At 42.0% G+C, this 18,405-nt stretch overlaps 1 protein-coding gene across 19 annotated transcripts in view; it reads left to right on the forward strand.

The window, feature by feature from the left end:
• Positions 1–18,405, forward strand: part of LOC137371950 (nck-associated protein 5-like) — a 693,455-nt gene that overhangs the window by 535,091 nt on the left and 139,959 nt on the right. For all 19 annotated transcript variants that reach the window (XM_068035093.1, XM_068035090.1, XM_068035092.1 and 16 more), the window contains one exon: positions 17,573–17,677. In XM_068035093.1, the coding sequence (XP_067891194.1) occupies positions 17,573–17,677 (105 nt within the window). The remainder of the gene's footprint in view (positions 1–17,572; positions 17,678–18,405) is intronic.

Genomic DNA, 18,405 nt, shown 5'->3' on the forward strand with positions numbered 1-18,405 from the left:
GACCATGAAGAATTGGATGAAAACAGCACACTTCCTGTGTCTAACCATTAAGGTCTAAATTGCATGCTGATCAGAAAATCCAAGCTCCAGTATTTACATGAAACCATCTAATTGAGCTCTAAACCATGTGCCATTTCTAAAATTGATCGTAAGAGCCAAAATTGATACAGGGTTCCACATAAATTCAGACTTTACATGCATCTGTTTTGCAGGCATTTGATTTTTTTTTATTCTGTCTTAACAGACAAATTATTCTGCTGATGTTATTCATGAGTGTGTACAAACTGCTTAGATAATGGTGGAGCAAATTGTGCTGTAGCTGGGCATCTAAAGGCATCTGCCATTAGTTAGACTTGTCCTTGCACATTTAGGTGTTCAAATTTTATGTATGGCTAGTTGCTAAAAATGCAAGCTGATAATGTCACAGCGAGGGAAACCGGGCATTTGGGACCTGAGTGAGCAATGCAAGAAACTGTGCTTCTCCTTAATCAATCAGAGTAATTGTGAAATTAACAGCACAAGGACAGGAAAGGAAGTGCAAAGTGGGTGAAATCAATGTCAGTCAAGTACAGGAATAGAAATAAGGAGAGGGAAAGAAAGGTATGATTGAGAGAGCGAAAAAAGGCGTAAAAGTAAAATTATTTTTACATTTTTAAAATCTCCAACAATTATTACCAAAAAGAATGAGACTCCACACTTATGATAGTTAACTTTAAGTGTCAGAGAGGTTAATTGGCAATAATTAACACCATGTAATTAAAGGGGTACTTAGAATTGAAATGATGACACCTTTCTGTAGTGAGTTCAGTCCCTATTTACTGTGCAAATACTACAACTTCACGTCATTCTATGCATTTCAATGGCGAGGCAGCATGTCACTTTCATGAAACTAACAGCGGAGCGGTGCATCTTGAGCAGCAGATTTTAGATATTGGCTATCAAATTCACATCTGCCCCTCACCTGAAATTGCTATGACGCTTGTGCATAAATAATGGGGAGCACCATTAGCCTCACCATTATTTTGAAAGCTAAATTTGGATCAATATTTAATAAAGAGAATGGTGATTGTGAGAGGGCAAATGCTTGGCTGCCAGTTGCTGTGCTCTGTTTAGAAAAATATGTTTTGTAATTGTTTGATGGTTCCATGCATGAGGAAAGTTCAATTAATTCAATAGGAACAGGTTGTAACTAAACAGGACTGGGACCAATATCCTCATGGGGAGGTTCACTAGTGTGGTTGGGGAGGATTTAAACTAAATTGGCAGGGGGGTGGGCACCAGCATATAGAAACAGAAAAGAGGAATAAGGTGCATAATGTGAGAGTTTTGGATAGTACTAGAGAAGGAAGTAATACCATATTAGATAGGAGCAGACTAAAACGGACTATGAAGAATACAAAGACAGGCTTACAATGCATGTATGTAAATGCACAAAGTATGGTGAATAAGATTGGTGAGGTACAAGCACAAACAACTGTGCGGGAATATGATGTAGTGGCAATAACGGAAACGTGATTTAAAAATAGTGAGGACTGACTGCTTAATATTCAAGGATACAAAGTGTTCAGAAAACATAGTAAAGGAGAAAAGGGAGGTGGGGTGGTAGTACTGATTAGGGAAGACATTGTGGTATTGGAAAGGGAAGGCATTGTAGTGTTGAAAAGAGAGGATGTCCTTGAGGGGCAAAGACAAAATCCATTTGGTTAAGGTTGAGAAGCAAAAAGGGTATAATCACAGTACAGGGGGTTTTATCTAGGCCTCCAAATAGTGATAGAGATAGAGGAACAAATCTGCAAGGAAATAGGCTCATAGGAAATAGGAGCAGGAGTAAACCATTCAGCCCATCGATCCTGCTCCGCCACTCAAACAGATCATGGCTGATCATCTACCTCTGTCATTTTTCCCCACTATCCACATATCCCTTGATGTCATTAGTATTCAGAAATCTCTTGATTTCTGTCTTGACCATGCTCAATGATTGAGCTTCTACAGCCCTCTGGAGTAGTGTATGAATCGCAAAAGGTTAGTATGCAGGTACAGCAATTAATTAAGAAAGCTACTAGAATGTTATTGTTTATTGTGAGGGGAATTGAACACAAAAGTAGGGAGGTTATGCTTCGACTATACAGGGCATTGGTGAGACCACATCTGGAGTACTGTGTACAGTATTGGTCTCCTTATTTAAGGAAGGATTTAAATGCATTGGAAGAAGTTCAGAGAAGGTTTAGTCGACTAATACCTGGAATGGGCGGGTTGTCTTATGTGGAAAAGTTTAGAAGAGTAAGAGGTGACTTGATTGAAACCTATAAGATTCTGAGGGGTCTTGAGAGGGTGGATGTGGAAAGGATATTTCCTCTTGTGGGAGAATCTAGAACTAGAGGTCACTGTTTCAAGATAAATGGTGACCCATTTAAGAGCGAGATGAGGAGAAATTTTTTTTCTGAGGATCGTGAGTCTTTGGAACTATCCTTCCCAAAGGTGGTGGAAGCAGAGTCTTTGAATATTTTTAAGGCAGAGGTAGATAGATTCTTGATGAGCAAGGGGGTGAAAGGTTATTGGGGGTAGGTAGGAATGTGGAGTTGAGTTATAATCAGAACAGCCATGATTCTATTGAATGGCGGAGCAGGCTTGAGGGGCTAAGTGGCCTACTCCTGCTCCTAATTCGTATGTTCGTATGTAGAGAATTCCACAGATTCACCACCCTCTGAGTAAAGAAATCCCTCCTCATCTCAGTCTTGAATGGCCTGCCCCTTACTCCGAGACTGTGTCCCCTAGTTCTAGACTCACCAGCCAGGGGAAACATCCTATCCTCATCTACCCTGTCAGTCCCTGTAAAAATTTTGTAAGTTTCAATGAGATCACCTCTCATTCTTCGAAAATCTAGAGAATACAGGCCCAGTTTCTGCCATCCCAGGTATTAGTCTGGTGAACCTCCATTGCACTCTCTCCATAGATAAGGAAACAAAAACTGTACACAATACTCTAGGTTCAGTCTCACCAAGGCTTTATACAATTGAAGCAATTGATAATTATTCCTCTGAAATTACAGAGATATGAGAGAACTATAGATTGGTGGTAGTGGGGTACTTTACTTCCCCAAATATCAATTGGGATAATGTTATAGTAAAGGGTGTGTAGAATAGTCTGAAAATGGTGTGTAGATTGCAAGCTGGGTGTGGAGATTCGAGTTTGGTGAGTGGGGATTTTAAGTGTTGTTATCTTTATAAAAGTCTGGTCTGCAGTTAGCATTTAACTGGGATTTACCCTTTAGATAAAGTAGGGTTAAGAAAATAAAGTAAATTTCTTACAGTCTTAGGCAGGGATTAACAGGCTCTACTGCAGAGTAGCTAATTAGTTAAGTAGCTGACCAGTCAAATCTGGTTGCTGCAGTTTCAGCTTCAAAAGGTATAAAGACAGAGATCTGGGTGCAGCCTGCAAATGGTGTGCAGATTGAAAGCTGAGTGTGGAGATTCGAGTTTGATGAGTGGCAAGTTTGGTGAAGTGGGGAGGAGGTGCTCCATTTTTGTACTTTTTTTAACCCTCCAGTATTTGGTTCCTGGTTTGGTGCAGTGGAAGGAGCTGTTTGGTGAGTACCTTGTAAGCTATTCTACTTATAATAAACAATCTGTAAAGTTAAGGTATGGCAGGGCAGCTCTGCTGAGTGGAATATACAGCCTGTGGTATGTGGGAAGTCATGGACGCACCATGTGTGCTAGACACAAACATCTGCAGGAAGTGTCACCAGCTGCAGAAGCTTGAGCTCCAGGTTTGGAACTTGAGCAGCAGCTGGAGTCACTGTTGTGCATCCGCAAGACAGAGGACTACATGGATAGCATGTTTAGGGAAGTGGTCACACCACAAGTTAGGAGCATGCAGGCAGATAGGGAATGGGTGACTGCCAGGCAGTCTAAGAGAACCAGGCAGATAGTGCAGGTTCCCCTGATATAATCTCACTTGCTAATTGGTTTTCCATTTGGATACTGGTGAGGTTGATGGATCCTCAGAGGAGTACAGTCAGAGCCATGTTTGTGGCATCACAGGTGGCTCAGCTACACAGGAGGAGAGGAAGAGGAGTGTAACAGCAGTAGTGATAGCGGATTTGTTAGTTAGGGGAACAGACAGACGTTTTTGCGGCAGTAAACGTGACTCCAGGATGATGTGTTGCCTCCCTGGTGCCAGGGTCAAGGATGTCACGGAGAGGCTGCAGGACATTTTGCTGGGGGACATAAACAGCCAGAGGTCATGGTCCATATTGGTACCAATGACATAGGTAAGAAGGGGAATGAGATCCTGAAAACAGATTTTAGGGAGCTTGGAAGGAGATTAAAAAGTAGGACCTCAAAAGCAATAATCTTAGGATTACTTCCAGTCCCACGTGCAAGTGAGCATAGGAATAGGAGAACTGAGCAATTGAACACTTGGCTGGAAAACCAGTGTAGGAGGGAGGGCTTCAGATTTGTAAGACACTGGGACCAGTTCTGGGGCAGGTGGAACCTGTACAAGATGGACTGGTTGCATCTTAGCAGGACTGGGACAAATATCCTCACAGACAAATTTGCTAGTGCAAAGGGAGGGTTTAAACTAAATTGTCAGAGGGATGGGAATCTGAGAGAGAGCTCAGATTGAAGGGAAGCAAAACTGGTAACTTGTCTGGGGTGTGGGAACCAGGAGCATGGATCAGTGTGGATACAAGGTGCATAGAATACTGGGGGAGATAGATAGCACGAGAGAAGGGAATAGTATGTCATTAGTTGGGGTCAGAGTAAGGGAGAAAGTAATAAAGTCTGAATCAGGGTTAATGTACATGTATGTGAATGCACGGAGTGTGGTAAATAAGACTGGTGAGGTACAGGTGCAAATTGCCATGTGGAAATATGATGTTGTAGCTATAACAGAGACCTGACACAGTTATTCCTGAATGCAAGGTGTTCAGGAAAGATAAGGAAAGAGAAAAAAGGGGGCGGGGTGGCAGTATCGATTAAGGAGAGCATTGTAGTGCTGGAGAAAAAGAATGTGCCAGAGGGGTCGAGGACAGAATCAATTTGGCTCGAGCTAAGGAACAAAAAAGGTGTGTTTTTTGTTATTCATTCATGGGATGTGGGCGTCACGGGCCAGGCCAGCATTTATTGTCCATCCCTAATTGCCCTTGAGAAGGTGGTGGTGAGCTGACTTCTTGAACTGCTGCAGTCCATTTGGGGTAGGTATACCCACAGTGCTGTTCGGAAGGGAGTTCCAGGATTTTGACCCAGCGACAGTGAAGGAACGGCGAAATAGTTCCAAGTCAGGATGGTGTGTGACTTGGAGGGGAACTTGCAGATGGTAGTGTTCCCATGTATTTGCTGCCCTTGTCCTTCTAGTTGGCAGAGGTCGCGGGTTTGGAAGGTGCTGTCGAAGGAGCCTTGGTGCATTGCTGCAGTGCATCTTGTAGATGGTACACACTGCTGCCACTGTGTGTCGGTGGTGAAGGGAGTGAATGTTTATAGATGGGTGCCAATCAAGCGGGCTGCTTTGTCCTGGATGGTGTCGAGCTTCTTGAGTGTTGTTGGAGCTGCACCCACCCAGGCAAGTGGAGAATATTCCATCACACTCCTGACTTGTGCCTTGTAGATGGTGACCAGGCTTTGGGGAGTCAGGAGGTGAGTTACTCGCCGCAGGATTCCTAGCCTCCGACCTGCTCTTGTAGCCATGGTATTTATATGGCTACTCCAGTTCAGTTTCTGGTCAATGGTGGCCTCAAGGATGTTGATAGTGGGGGATTCAGCGATGGTAATGCCGTTGAATGTCAAGGGGAGATGGTCATTGCCCGCCACTTGTGTGGCGCGAATGTTACTTGCCACTTATCAGCCCAAGCATGGATATTGTCCAGGTCTTGCTGCATTTCTACACGGACTGCTTCAGTATCTGAGGAGTCACAAATGGTGCTGAACATTGTGCAATCATCAGCGAACATCCTCACTTCTGACCTTATGATTGAAGGAAGGTCATTGATGAAGCAGCTGAAGATGGTTGGGCCTAGGACATTACCCTGAGGAACTCCTGCAGTGATGTCCTGGAGCTCAGGTGATTGACCTCCAACAACCACAACCATCTTCCTTTGCGCTAGGTATGACTCCAGACAGCGGAGGGGTTTCCCCCGATTCCCATTGACCTCAGTTTTGCTTGGGCTCCTTGATGCCATACTCGGTCAAATGCTGCCTTGATGTCAAGGGCAGTCACTCTCACCTCACCTCTTGATTTCAGCTCTTTTGTCCATGTTTGAACCAAGGCTGTAATGAGGTCAGGAGCTGAGTGGCCCTGGCGGAAACCAAACTGAGCGTCACTGAGCAGGTTATTGCGAAGTAAGTGCCGCTTGATGGCACTGTTGATGACACCTTCCCATCACTTTACTGATTGAGAGTAGGCTGATGGGGCGGTAATTGGCCAGGTTGGACTTGTCCTGCTTTTTGTGTACAGGACATACCTGGGCAATTTTCCACATTGCAGGGTAGATGCCAGTGTTGCAGCTGTACTGGAACAGCTTGGCTCGGGGCGCAGCAAGTTCTGCAGTACAGGTCTTCAGTACTATTGCCGGAATATTGTCAGGGCCCATAGCTTTTGCAGTATCCAGTGCCTTCAGTCGTTGCTTGATATCATGCAGAGTGAATCAAATTGGCTGAAGTCTGGCATCTGTGATGTTGGGGACTTCAGGAGGAGGCCGAGATGGATCATCAACTCGGTTACATTGCTCAGTGTTGTCTATAGACCCCAGCTAGTGGGAAGGACATGGAGGAACGGATTTGCAAGGAAATTACAGAAAGGTGCAAAAATGATAGGGTAATTTTAATGGGGGACTTTAATTATCCAAAGATAGACTGGGATAATAGTAGTGTAAAGGGCAGTGAGGGGCAAGAGTTCCTGGAGTGTATTCAAAAAAAATTTCTACATCAGTATGTTGCTAGTCAAATGAGAAAGGAGGCACGGTTAGACCTAGTTCTTGGGAATGAGGTGGGCGAAGTGGATGAAGTATCAGTAGGAGAGCATTTAGGGCTTAGTGATCATTGTATCATAAGGTTTAGGCTGACTATGGAAAAGGACAAAGAGCAATCCAGGGTAAGAATAATTAACGGGGCAAGGCCAACTTCAAAGGGGTAAGAATGGAGCTGGGGCGAATAAATTGGTGTCCAAAGCTGGCAGGAAAACCAGTAGATGAACAATGGGCTACCTTCAAAGAAGAGGTAGTTCGGGCGCAGTCAAGGTACATTCCATCGAAGGGGAAGAGTAGGGCAAACAAAGAAGAAAAAGTGTGCTTATGACAGATGCCAGGTAGAAAATACTATTGAGAACCAGGCTGAATATCAAAGGTCCAGAAGGGAAGTGAAACAACAAATAAGAGAAGGAAAGAGAGAGCATGAAAAGAGACTGGCAGTTAGCATTAAAGTTTTCGATAGGCATATAAATAGTTAAAGGGCGGTAAGAGGATGAGTGGGCCCGATTAGGTACCAGAAAGGGAATTTCCACATGAAGGCAGAAAGCGTAGCTGAGGTATTAAATGAATACTTTGCATCTTTCTTTACCAAGGAAGAAAATACAACCCAGGCAATGTTGGAAGAGGATGTAAGTAAGACACTAGAGGGGTTTAAAATTGATAAAGAGGAAGTATTAGACAGGCCATCTGTACTTAAAGTAGATAAGGCACCAGGACCCCCAGATGAGATGCATCCAAGGATACTGAGGGAAGGGTGGGTGGAAACGGCAGAGGCACTGGCCATAATTTTTCAGTCTTCCTTAGACTCCGAGGTGGTGCCAGAGGACTGGAGAATTGCAAACCTAACACCCTTGTTCAAAAAAAAGTGTAAAGATAAGCCCAGCAACTAAAGACCAGTCAGTTTAACTTCAGTGGTGGTAAAACCTTTGGAAAAAGTAATTTGGGACAAAATCAATCATCACATGAACAAATGCAAGTTAATTAAGGAAAGCCAGCATGGATTTCTTAAGGGAAAATCATGTTTCAATAACTTGCTGGAGTTTTTTGAGGAGGTAACAGAGAGGGTTAATGAGGACAATGCTGTTGATGTGATGTAAATCGAATTTCAGAAAGCGTTTGATACAGTGCCACACAAGAGACTTGTGAGCAAACTTGTAGCTCTTAGAATGAAAGGAACGGTAGCAACATAGATATGGAATTGGCTGAGTGACAGGAAACAAAGAGTAGTGGTTAATGGATGTTTTTCGGGCTGGAGGAAGGTTTGTCGTGGAGTCCCCCAGGGATCAGTGTTGGGACCCTTGCTTTTCCTGATGTATATTAATGACCTAGACCTTGGTGTACAGGGCACAATTTCAAAGTTTGCAGATGATATGAAACTTGGAAGCATTCTGAACTGTGAGGAGGATAGTGTAGAACTCCAAAAGGACATAGACAAGTTGGTGGAATGGGCAGACAGGTGGCAGATGAAGTTCAATGCAGAGAAATGTGACTTGATTCATTTTGGTAGGAAAAACATGGAGACACAAAATAGAATAAAGGGTACAATTTTAAAGGGGGTGTGGGAGCGAGGGACCTAGATGTATATGTTGAGAAATCATTGAAGGCGGCAGGTTGAGAGAGTGGTTCATAAAGCTTACAGCATCCTGGGCTTTATTAATAGGGGCAAGGAAGTTATGTTGAACTTTTATAAGACACTAGTTCGGCCGCAGCTGGAGTATTGCATCCAGTTCTGGGCGCTGCACTCGAGGAAAGACATGAGGGCATTGGAGAGGCTACAGAAAAGATTCATGAGAATGGTTCCAGGGATGAGGAATTTCAGTTATGAAGATAGATTGGAGAAGTTAGGACGGTTTTTCTCAGAGAAGAGAAGGCTGAGGAGTGATTTGACAGAGGTATTCAAAATCATGAGGGGTCTGGACAGAGTAGATAGAGATAAACTGTTCCCACTCATGAAAGGATCGAGAACGAGAGGGTACAGATTTGAAGTATTTGGTAAGAGAAGCAAAAGTGACATGAGGGAAAACTTTTTCACGCAGCTAGTCTGAATGCGCTGCCTGAGAAAGTGGTGGAGGCAGGTTCAATTGAAGCATTCAAAAGGGAATTGGACAGGTATATGTAAAGAAAGAATGTACAGGGTTATGGGGAGAAGGCAGGGGAATGGAACTGAGCGAGTTACTCTTTCAGAGAGCTGGTGCGCGCACGATGGGCCAAATGGACTCCTTCTGCACTGTAAGGATTCTGTGATTCTGATAAGGAATTTCTGCAACGTGTTCAGGAGAATTTCCTTGATCAGTATGTTCTCAGCCCAACTAGAAAGGAGGAATTTCTGGATTTGGTGCTTGGTAATGTGGTGGGCCATTTGGACTAAGTATCTTGTGGGAAAAAAGAGTGATCATTGTATCATAAGGTTTAGATTAGTAATGGAGACGAGCAAGGAACAACCTAACGTAGAACTTCTAAATTGGAAGAGGGCTAATTTCAATGGGATGAGAGGGGATCTAGCCAGGGTAAAATGGACCCAAAGGTTGGCAGGAAAAACTGTAATGGAGCAATGAGTGATCTTTAAGGAGGTGATGTTTCAAGTACAGGCTAGGTACATTCCAACAAAGACAAAAGGTATGGGAACCAAAGCCAGGGCTCTTTGGATGATGAGGGAGATAGAGAATATGATGAAACAAAAGGAGGGTGCATGATGCATGTCAGGCAATTTCTTCAAGTGAGGCCAAATACAATAAGTTGAGATGGGAAGTGAAGAGGAAAATATGACTGGAAAAGAGAGAATATGAGAATAGAATGACCAGTTAATTTAAAAGGGAACCCAAAAATAGTAGGAGGGTAGTAAGAGGCAGGGTAGGGGCTGTTAAAGACAAAGAGGGTGATATATGCATGAGGTGCAGGAAAGGCTAGAATACTTAATGAGTACTTTCTATTGGTGTTTACGAAGGAAGAGGATGCTGACAAAATATCAGTAGAAGCGGAGATGTTAGAGGTAATGGATGATGTGAAAATTGATGGGCAGAATGTACTGGAAAGGCTGGCTTGGCTTTAATTGGATAAATAGCCTGGTCTGGATGGCTTGCATCCCAGGTTGCTAAAAGAAATGAGAGTGGAGATAGTGGAAGGGCTTGTCATAATCTTCCAATCTTCCTTAGATATGGGGAAGGTGTTGGAGGATTGGAGAGTGGCGAATGTGACACCCTTATTCAAGAAAGAAAATAAGGTGTTACGACCAGGTGAGAAAGAGGTCCAGTGTTCCCTTTCAGCCGTCACCTGGTCTTACCGTAACAGGGTTTAATTTTAAACACCGTGTTTTTAGCTCCCCCTTGGTGAATCCTTGTTAACTGCTTTCCAATTATAAGGCAAAGAAACCAGCACAGACAAGCTTTCTTAGGTTTAAAGAAGAAAAGTTGAAATTTATTAAACTTAAACTCTTATTTGGTTAATGCCTACGGATACACACCATGCCCACGCATCCGCGATACACACATGCAAATAGAGACAGAAAAGAGAAGAAAAATAACGTTGAAAGCTTTGCAGCAATATCTGAAGAGTTGTTGTTATGGTTCTTCAAGCTTACTGTAGAGTCCTTCATTGTAAGTAGATCTTGCATTTTGTTGGGGCCCAGTATTCTTCTTAACCCTTGTTCTCCATAGGCGACTTTTCTCTTTTGGGGTTCATGTGTCTTCAGTGGATTCAGAGGCTTGTGAGAAAGAGATGGGAGCAGACAGGAGAGAGATCCTCTCAGTCCAAGAGCAAACAGCTTTCTGCCCAAACTGTTTGTACAAATTCAAAAAACTCAGGTTGCCCAGCAGGTTAGTCATGTGACTAGCTGGTTTGACCATATCCGTTTGTGTAATCAGCCATCTTGGCAGTCAGCCTGGAATGCGAGCTCCCCCACCTTCAGTGTATGATGATCAAAAGTCCATTGTGGGTTGAATGTGTCAGGAAATGGCTGCTTTGGCCTTCCAAACACGGTTAATATGCATAATATTTTCCAGCCACGGCTGATCTGCTTAACAAGTCCTTTCTTCACTCCAGTAACAGTTTAAAATCAATGTTCATAACCTCATTCTTGGCAGGTGGGGGCCTAGCATGACAAAGGACATTCCTAGTAACTACAGGCCAGTCAGTTTTGCATCAGTGATGGGTAAGGTTTTAAAAACAACAATCAGGGGAAAAAATCAACAGGCACTTGGAGAGGTTTGAGTTAATTAGGGAGAGCCAGCACAGATTTGTAAAAGACTATTTTAATTGATCTTTTTGATGCAGTAACGGAGAAGGCTGACAAAGGGAAAACAATGGATGTTGTTTATATGGATTTTAAGAAAACTTTTTACAAAGTACCACATAAAAGGCTAGTTACCAATAGGAGGGTCAGTGTCAGTGTGGATAAAAAAAATTGCCTTGTGGGCAGAAAACAGCGAGTCATGTTAAATGGTTGATCCTTGGACTGGAAGATGGTGGACAGTGGTGTTCTTATCAGTGCTAGGACCAATGTTTTTTTTGGATATACATAAATGACTTGGATATTGGAATACAGAGTAAAATTTCAAAATTTGCCAATGATACCAAACTTGGAGGTGTGGCAGACAGTGAAGATGATACCAATCAACTGCAACAGGACATAGATAGGATAGCAGAATGGGCAGACAAGTGGCAGATGGAATTTAGTGCTGAGAAATGTAAGGTAATGCATTTTGGCAAAAGGGAGAGGAGGTGGAGACTAAAAGGTAGAGTTCTAAAGAGTGTAGAGGGACAGAGGGATTTGGGGGTTCATGTGCATAAATCTTTAAAGGTGGCAAGACATATTGAGAAAATAGTTAGAAAAGCATATGGGATCTTGAGCTTCATAAGTAGAGGTATTGAATACAAAAGCAGGGAGATTATGCTGAACCTTTATAAAGCTCTGGTGAGGCCACAACTGAACATTGCATACAGTTATAATCACCACACTTTAGAAAGGATGCAAGGGTCCTTGAGAGGCTGCAGAAAAGGTTTACCAGAATGATTCCAGGGATGAGGGATTTTAGCGACAAAGTTAGGTTGGACAAGCTGGGGCTGTTCTTGGAGCAAAGGAGATTGAGGGGCAATTTAATGGAGGTGTACAAGATAACGACAGGTTTGGATAAGGTAGACAAAGAAACGCTATTCCCGTTAGCTGATAGTACAAGGACTAGGGGACACAGATTTAAGGTTTTGGGCAAGAGATGCAGGGGGAATGTGAGGAAGTACTTTTTTATGCAGCGAGTGGTAATGACCTGGAACTCGCTGCCTACAAGGGTGGTGGAAGTGGAGACGATGAATTATTTCAAAAGGAAATTAATGGGCACTTGAGGGAATTAGACATACAGGGTTATGGGGATAGAGCGGGTGAATGGGACTGATTGGATTGCTCTACAGAGAGCCGGCATGGAATTGATGGGCCAGTTGGCCTCCTTCTGTGCCATTATGACTCTATGATTAATTATTTTTCTTCTTCCATTACTATTGAAACAGCTATGATTCATGAACCAGCTTACTAATGTTAGGTGGCAGGTTAGCTAGAGTCTGGTGAGAGCTTCTGGCTGGAATTTAACTTTTTTGCAGTGGCCCCACCCACCTGCTGAAAAGTCGGGGGCAAGCCGGTCTCTGCTTGGCCTGGATGCCACACTGCAATTTTGCATGGTCCAGGTGCTTAAATGACCTTGTCGGACTTCCGCCCCTCTGAGGAAGGAAGTCCCGCTTCCAAGAACTTTCGGCCAGTCAAAGGGCCAGCAGCTGTTCAGCCCCAGCAGTGCCACCAGGAGTGGTGGCCACTGCTGGGACTGCACCCAGCAAGAAGAGAAACAATGGACGTCATCCTTCAAAAAGATAAGTGGCATTCAGGTCTCATCGGGGACATTCAGCTGGGCTGAACATACCAGCGACTGCGGCGAGTCCCTTAAGTGGTACTTAATTGGCCACTTAGGGGCCTCAATTGGCCTGGGGCGGGCAGGCTGTTTGCTGCCTCCCCCACTACTGGTAAAATAGCAGCGGTGGTGGGTAGGCGATGGGCACAGCATCCCCCCTGCTCCCCCGTAACCCCTCACGCAGTTTTACGCCCCCCACCTCCTAGCCTGATCCTGCGGTGGGGGCGTTAAATTCCAGTCTCTGTTGAGTAGCGATATAAGTGAAAGAGTTAAAGGAAGACAGTAACGGAACAGTGGTGTTGATCGCTGGCACACAAATAGCCAGCAATATCTATGAGAACGGAGCCATCTGTCCGAATATTTATTTGTTCAATTCAAATCAACCTAGGCCCATTGACCTCGGGTCTCGGAGCCAGACACAAACCAGTAAATTCACTATTATATATATGCAGTAGCATTTGGCATTTTCATTATGCTGGCATCTCCCAGGTAATGAAACTTTTTATTGATTTTCTTTTTAGTTTAAAGGATTCAATGGGCTGCTGTGAATACAGTTGAAATCCTTTATCACTAATCTTTAGGAGGGCAAGTCTAGTAATAGCCGTGGAACACTTAGCAGCAATAGTCAGTGATTGAACTGTAAATGTGCAGCAGTTTTGAAACTTCATACTGGTTCCAGAAATGCATGGAGAAAATGCAATTTTGGTGGAATCTCTTTATGCTCAAAAAGAAGACAACAATAGAAGCCTCTGAAGGAATAAAATAAATACCCTAAAATCCTTCCAAGTTGATGGTTTGAAGGTAAGTTTTGTGTAAGTGCATTGATGCATTGAGAATACTGCCATCTAAAAATGCAGCACTTTAAAAGTTCAGTTATTGGAGCTTAGGATTGATTTGGTGATTCAAAGTGAGGTTTAACTGGGACATTTCCAATTTTTATTTCCCTGCCCTGGTGCCTTGACATGCTTTTTTCTCTCACTCATTCACCTCACTCACATATTGCAGATATGTGATTCACATGAGCCAAGGGGAAAACCTTTTTCAGTCAACAGGAGAACTATTTGTATTATGTTGGTTAACATATCTGCACTGCAGCAATTCTCAAAGTATCCAGATTCTAGTTCTAATTGTAAAAAATAGTAATTTCAAGCTGAAATCCTGACATTGGATGGTGCTGTGTCTCTCAATGCTTCACAACAGAGCAAAATGTAGTCAAATGAAAATTGGAATGTTCATTGTCACCCTGTTGTCTGAAAACCTCATGGAATATATTCTAAAAGAAACTTCTGCTTCTTAAATGATTTTAAAAGTTATGGGAGGTTCATTTTTACTGTAAATCCTCAATGCTTGCATTTTTGAGCCCATTGAATCCTTTTGGTTTGTGTTAATTTTAATTAATTAGAACTGCTAAATGGGTTAGAGGCCAAGGGCCTGATTTTTAGACCCTACCAGGGCCGGGAATGGAGGTGGGTGGGCATTAAAAATAGCACCAGCAGCCTATGTGCTAGTTCCCTAACTCCGTGCCAGTCCCTAGCTCTATCCCACCCCAGGCCATTTTTGCGGAGGCAGGATTAGGCGGGTGGGGGAGAGGTGGTGGTGGCAAGGCTACCTGCCCGCACATGCCAGGTAGCTGATCCAACTAATTAAGGGCCAGTTGAAGGAAGCTGACAGAGATCTTCCAGTTGGCTTCCAGGTTCCTGCAGCTGGAGGGGCCAGTTTAACTGCTTGGAGGCAGCCTCCTGGTGGCAGACCAGGGGGCCAGCACTCCAGGCAGGCATAGAGGTCCTCCGTGCCTGCCTGGGTGTAACAGTAGCCACAGGCCACTCTGTAGAGGGATCCCCCCACAGTGGTAGCCTTTTTGCAAAAGCCATTTTTTAGTTAAAATTTTTAAAAGTTGGAAAGCGGCTCCTCCATTTTGGGGCATCCTCTCCCATATTTACCTTCCACTCCATCTTGCTGCTGCTTACAAGCTGGAAAGCCTCTGATTGACCCTCCATCTTTGAGAGTCTGATCTCTGGCCATTAATTGCTCGCTCCAGGGAAAATCACAATTAGTGATGGTTTCCCATCCAATGTGGGCTTCTGATCCACATTTGAGTCTGACGATGAGGTTCAGAAGCCTGCAAGGAAAATCCTGCCACAAAATTTCAATTGGCCCACTCCACCAAGAGAACTTCAGATGTCCAGAAGCCAGCGAAACCACCCCAAATTCCAGTACTAGGTCATTTCATGGTTGCTTAAGAAGTCCAACGTGGAAAATATTAGGAACGGGAGTAGACCATTTAACCCCACATGCCTGCTCCACCTTTCTCTTAGATCATTGTTGATCTGCACCTCAACTCTATTTTCTCAAAGATGCATCGGTGGTACCTACCCAACAACAGCCAGAAAAATGGAAGCAGCACCATGCTTCTCTGATGACAGATCAGTGAAGGGCCAAAATTAAAAAGTTAAAGCTTTCTCCTCGGGGAGCATTGGCCACCCTGGGATTTTGCACTGCCTCATTGGGTAATCTGTTGATTTCCAGCCAGGCCTGATCAGAATTTCACTCAGTGATTGATTAACGGGTTGTGTTATAGAGAAGAGAAACCAGAGGCTTCTAATAATAAAAAAAAGTCCACAAATTCTCCCTGAAGCAGTATTTGGTTTTCAGAGATCAAAAACTGAAGGTTGTGAATGATGGAAATCTGACATTAAAAAAAGCAAATGCTGAAAGAGCACAGAGGCTCAATCAGTATATGGAAAAAGATTAACATTTTGTGTAGGGACCCTTCACCAGAACTGGCGTTCTGATGAGGAATTCCCTTCTGAAGTGTCACTTCATGTTTTTCTGTCCATCTCTTAATCAGTTGGGGTGGAATTGGTCTTTGGCAATAATGCAAAATGGGCAATAATGCATCAGCGGTGTGTTTTACAGACAGCCCAATTTTCTTCTCAGTTGAAATCAATGGAAAGAAAATAGGATGGGGTGTAAGCAGGCTTATGTTTTTCTGTTGCCGTTTTCTGCTACCACAGTTTCACCCCCATTGACTTTCCAGTTTTTTTTTTATTTTTGATTCTCTGAGGTGATTGTAAGAATTCTCCAATGTTGGTTTTTAACTGACCAAAGGACAACCGCTTACTTGTGTGTCTTTTCCTGATGATGTAAATGATTTATCTGATAGCATTGCATTAAATGAAAATTTGAAAATGCCTTATAATGATTGTTAGATAATATTTGGTAAAGTGCAGTAGATTTTTGAAGCATAATTATGGGTACAAGTAGTGCTGTTCATGCAAAATTTCAAACCAGCTAATTACAGATTGTTATCTGTCATATGCAGTGAAGCTAGTAATAAAACACACAAAACCTGCTCAAGCATGTAGCTGCACTACAGTAATTCAGTGTTTGTTCAGTACTGCAATATCAATATTTATCTAAACTTTGCCTTTTATTATAGCTGAAGTAACAAATATATGGAATAATGCATGCAGAAAACATTGGTAATTAGTGCACAGATTTCTAGTACTAAATCAGCATTGGTTTACCAGTCCCTTGAGTGTCATTGAACTAAAGAATTGAGTATATAATCAAATAGCATGCAAATATTAATGCCCAAGATTCTTTGAGTCTCCAGATCCCCAGTGCAATTATTTTCTATTCGTTTTAATTATCTTTAACAGATGACATTAATGACTTTGAGTTAAAATTCTTTGGAAGGAAATGCTGTGAAGGAAGGTGATGTTCAAATTTGCCTTCTGGGTCTGAAAATAACATTTATATAATGGTTCCTAAATTTAGTACCGTCAGGATTTTTCTCTATCATGTGAGTGGTGCTCACTAAGTCATTCGACCTGCCTTCATCCTTACCTTTCATATATGTCTAAAATTTGTGTTGTTTAATTTTGTATGATGAAAATGAAAGCATCTTGGAAATTAACGTTATATTAATCAAAAGACTAGATTTAAATTCCAGTCATTTATGTATTTTGTCCCCATGAAGAAGCATATTTTTCAAGCTATTGAACATTGGGATATATGGATGATATCATAATTACAAGAAGACATTCAGAAAAATATTCCAAGCAAAATTAGACCTTTACACTTCGCACACACTGCAGTGTTACTCTTTTGTAATGATTTTCCCATAATAAACTATTGATAATTTAGTCTTCTTACTTCAATAATTTTCTCAAATAGTAAACATTTGAAATGAATGATTTGAAATTATTGTTTGATTCATTTATTCATATGTTTGGAAAAAAATGCCACAATGACTTTACTAAGTAATGTGTTGTTGCTTGCTGACCTTTGCTGTTTGAGTCACTATATTTGTATTTTTACACTAATGTAAATAGAAAAATGTGCATAATGGTTAGAATAGGTCCGCAAACATTTTTGTTAGATAAATAGAACCAGAGAGAAATTTAAATCTGTATTTAATAAAATTATCATTACTGAGCTTGCTGCCAACTTGCTTTACTATCTGACTTCAGGTTTAAAAAAAACAAATGATGTTATGACAGAAGAGTACATGCCGAGAATGGATTCATCCCAAACCTTATTATTTTAATCATTTTTAATACACCCGTGCAGCTATAACTTTATCATACGAACTGTTTAAGTAAGTTCAATTTAAAAAAAACACTGCAGCTATTCATTTAGAAGAGTCAGTTGGAAGAAATCCTTAACTTTCTGCTTTTCTTTTTTTTAATCCTATGCTGTGTCAATTATTTTACAGAAACTCCACTCACGGATCGTAGATCTTTCATCTGGGGACCTGTTCTCTAACACAGAGAGGAACAGAAGCCCAATCCAGTCAAGAGCTACAGACACTCAAATTCATGTAGGTTCTTTTCTTTCTTAGAGCTTTTCTTATCCTGTGAAACAACCATCCTATTTTTGTGTCAAAGCCCTCTGTCATAGATGAAAAATAATGCTCATCCTTAAAAACAGTATCAGAGGAGTGTATTAAAAAGCACTCTCATTGTTCCACTCTAAAAATGTTTTCTGAAATTCAATACCATCTCCCCAGCTGATAGAATAAGCAGAATGTGTCACAATGTACAAAAAGGAATAAATCTCAAGTCATTTCCCCGAGACACTTTTTTTTTGGTATTGATTACATCTCATTGTCGCTGAAAAATGGGAAGGAGCTTTTTATTAAAGTCCATGTACCACATTACTCATCCTATATTTATGATATATTATGTATGAACTTTTAAAAATTCATGTGCTCTGCAATTTTCAGGAAAGGCAGGGGTTTGCAGACATGAGGAAATTTGTCAGTAAAGACTATGGTTTGTACATCTAGTTTAACATGTGGCATCATAAAATAATTGGGCTCCATAAGATTTTAGAATGTTTTGTAATGTAATGGTTTGCCATATTTAAACTCTTGAAAACAGCAGATAAATATAATAGTTGTGATTTAAAATAAAAAGCAAGTCATGCAATTAAACCAACTGCATCTACAACATAACAATTAGGGGGATAGAAGAGCTAACTATTTATTATAGTTTGCATCCTTGAAATTTCTGCCCTTGTAGGTCTAATAAATGATAAACTGCAGGA

Source organism: Heterodontus francisci, chromosome 7, assembly GCF_036365525.1.
Source record: "Heterodontus francisci isolate sHetFra1 chromosome 7, sHetFra1.hap1, whole genome shotgun sequence".
NCBI classification, from domain to species: domain Eukaryota; kingdom Metazoa; phylum Chordata; class Chondrichthyes; order Heterodontiformes; family Heterodontidae; genus Heterodontus; species Heterodontus francisci.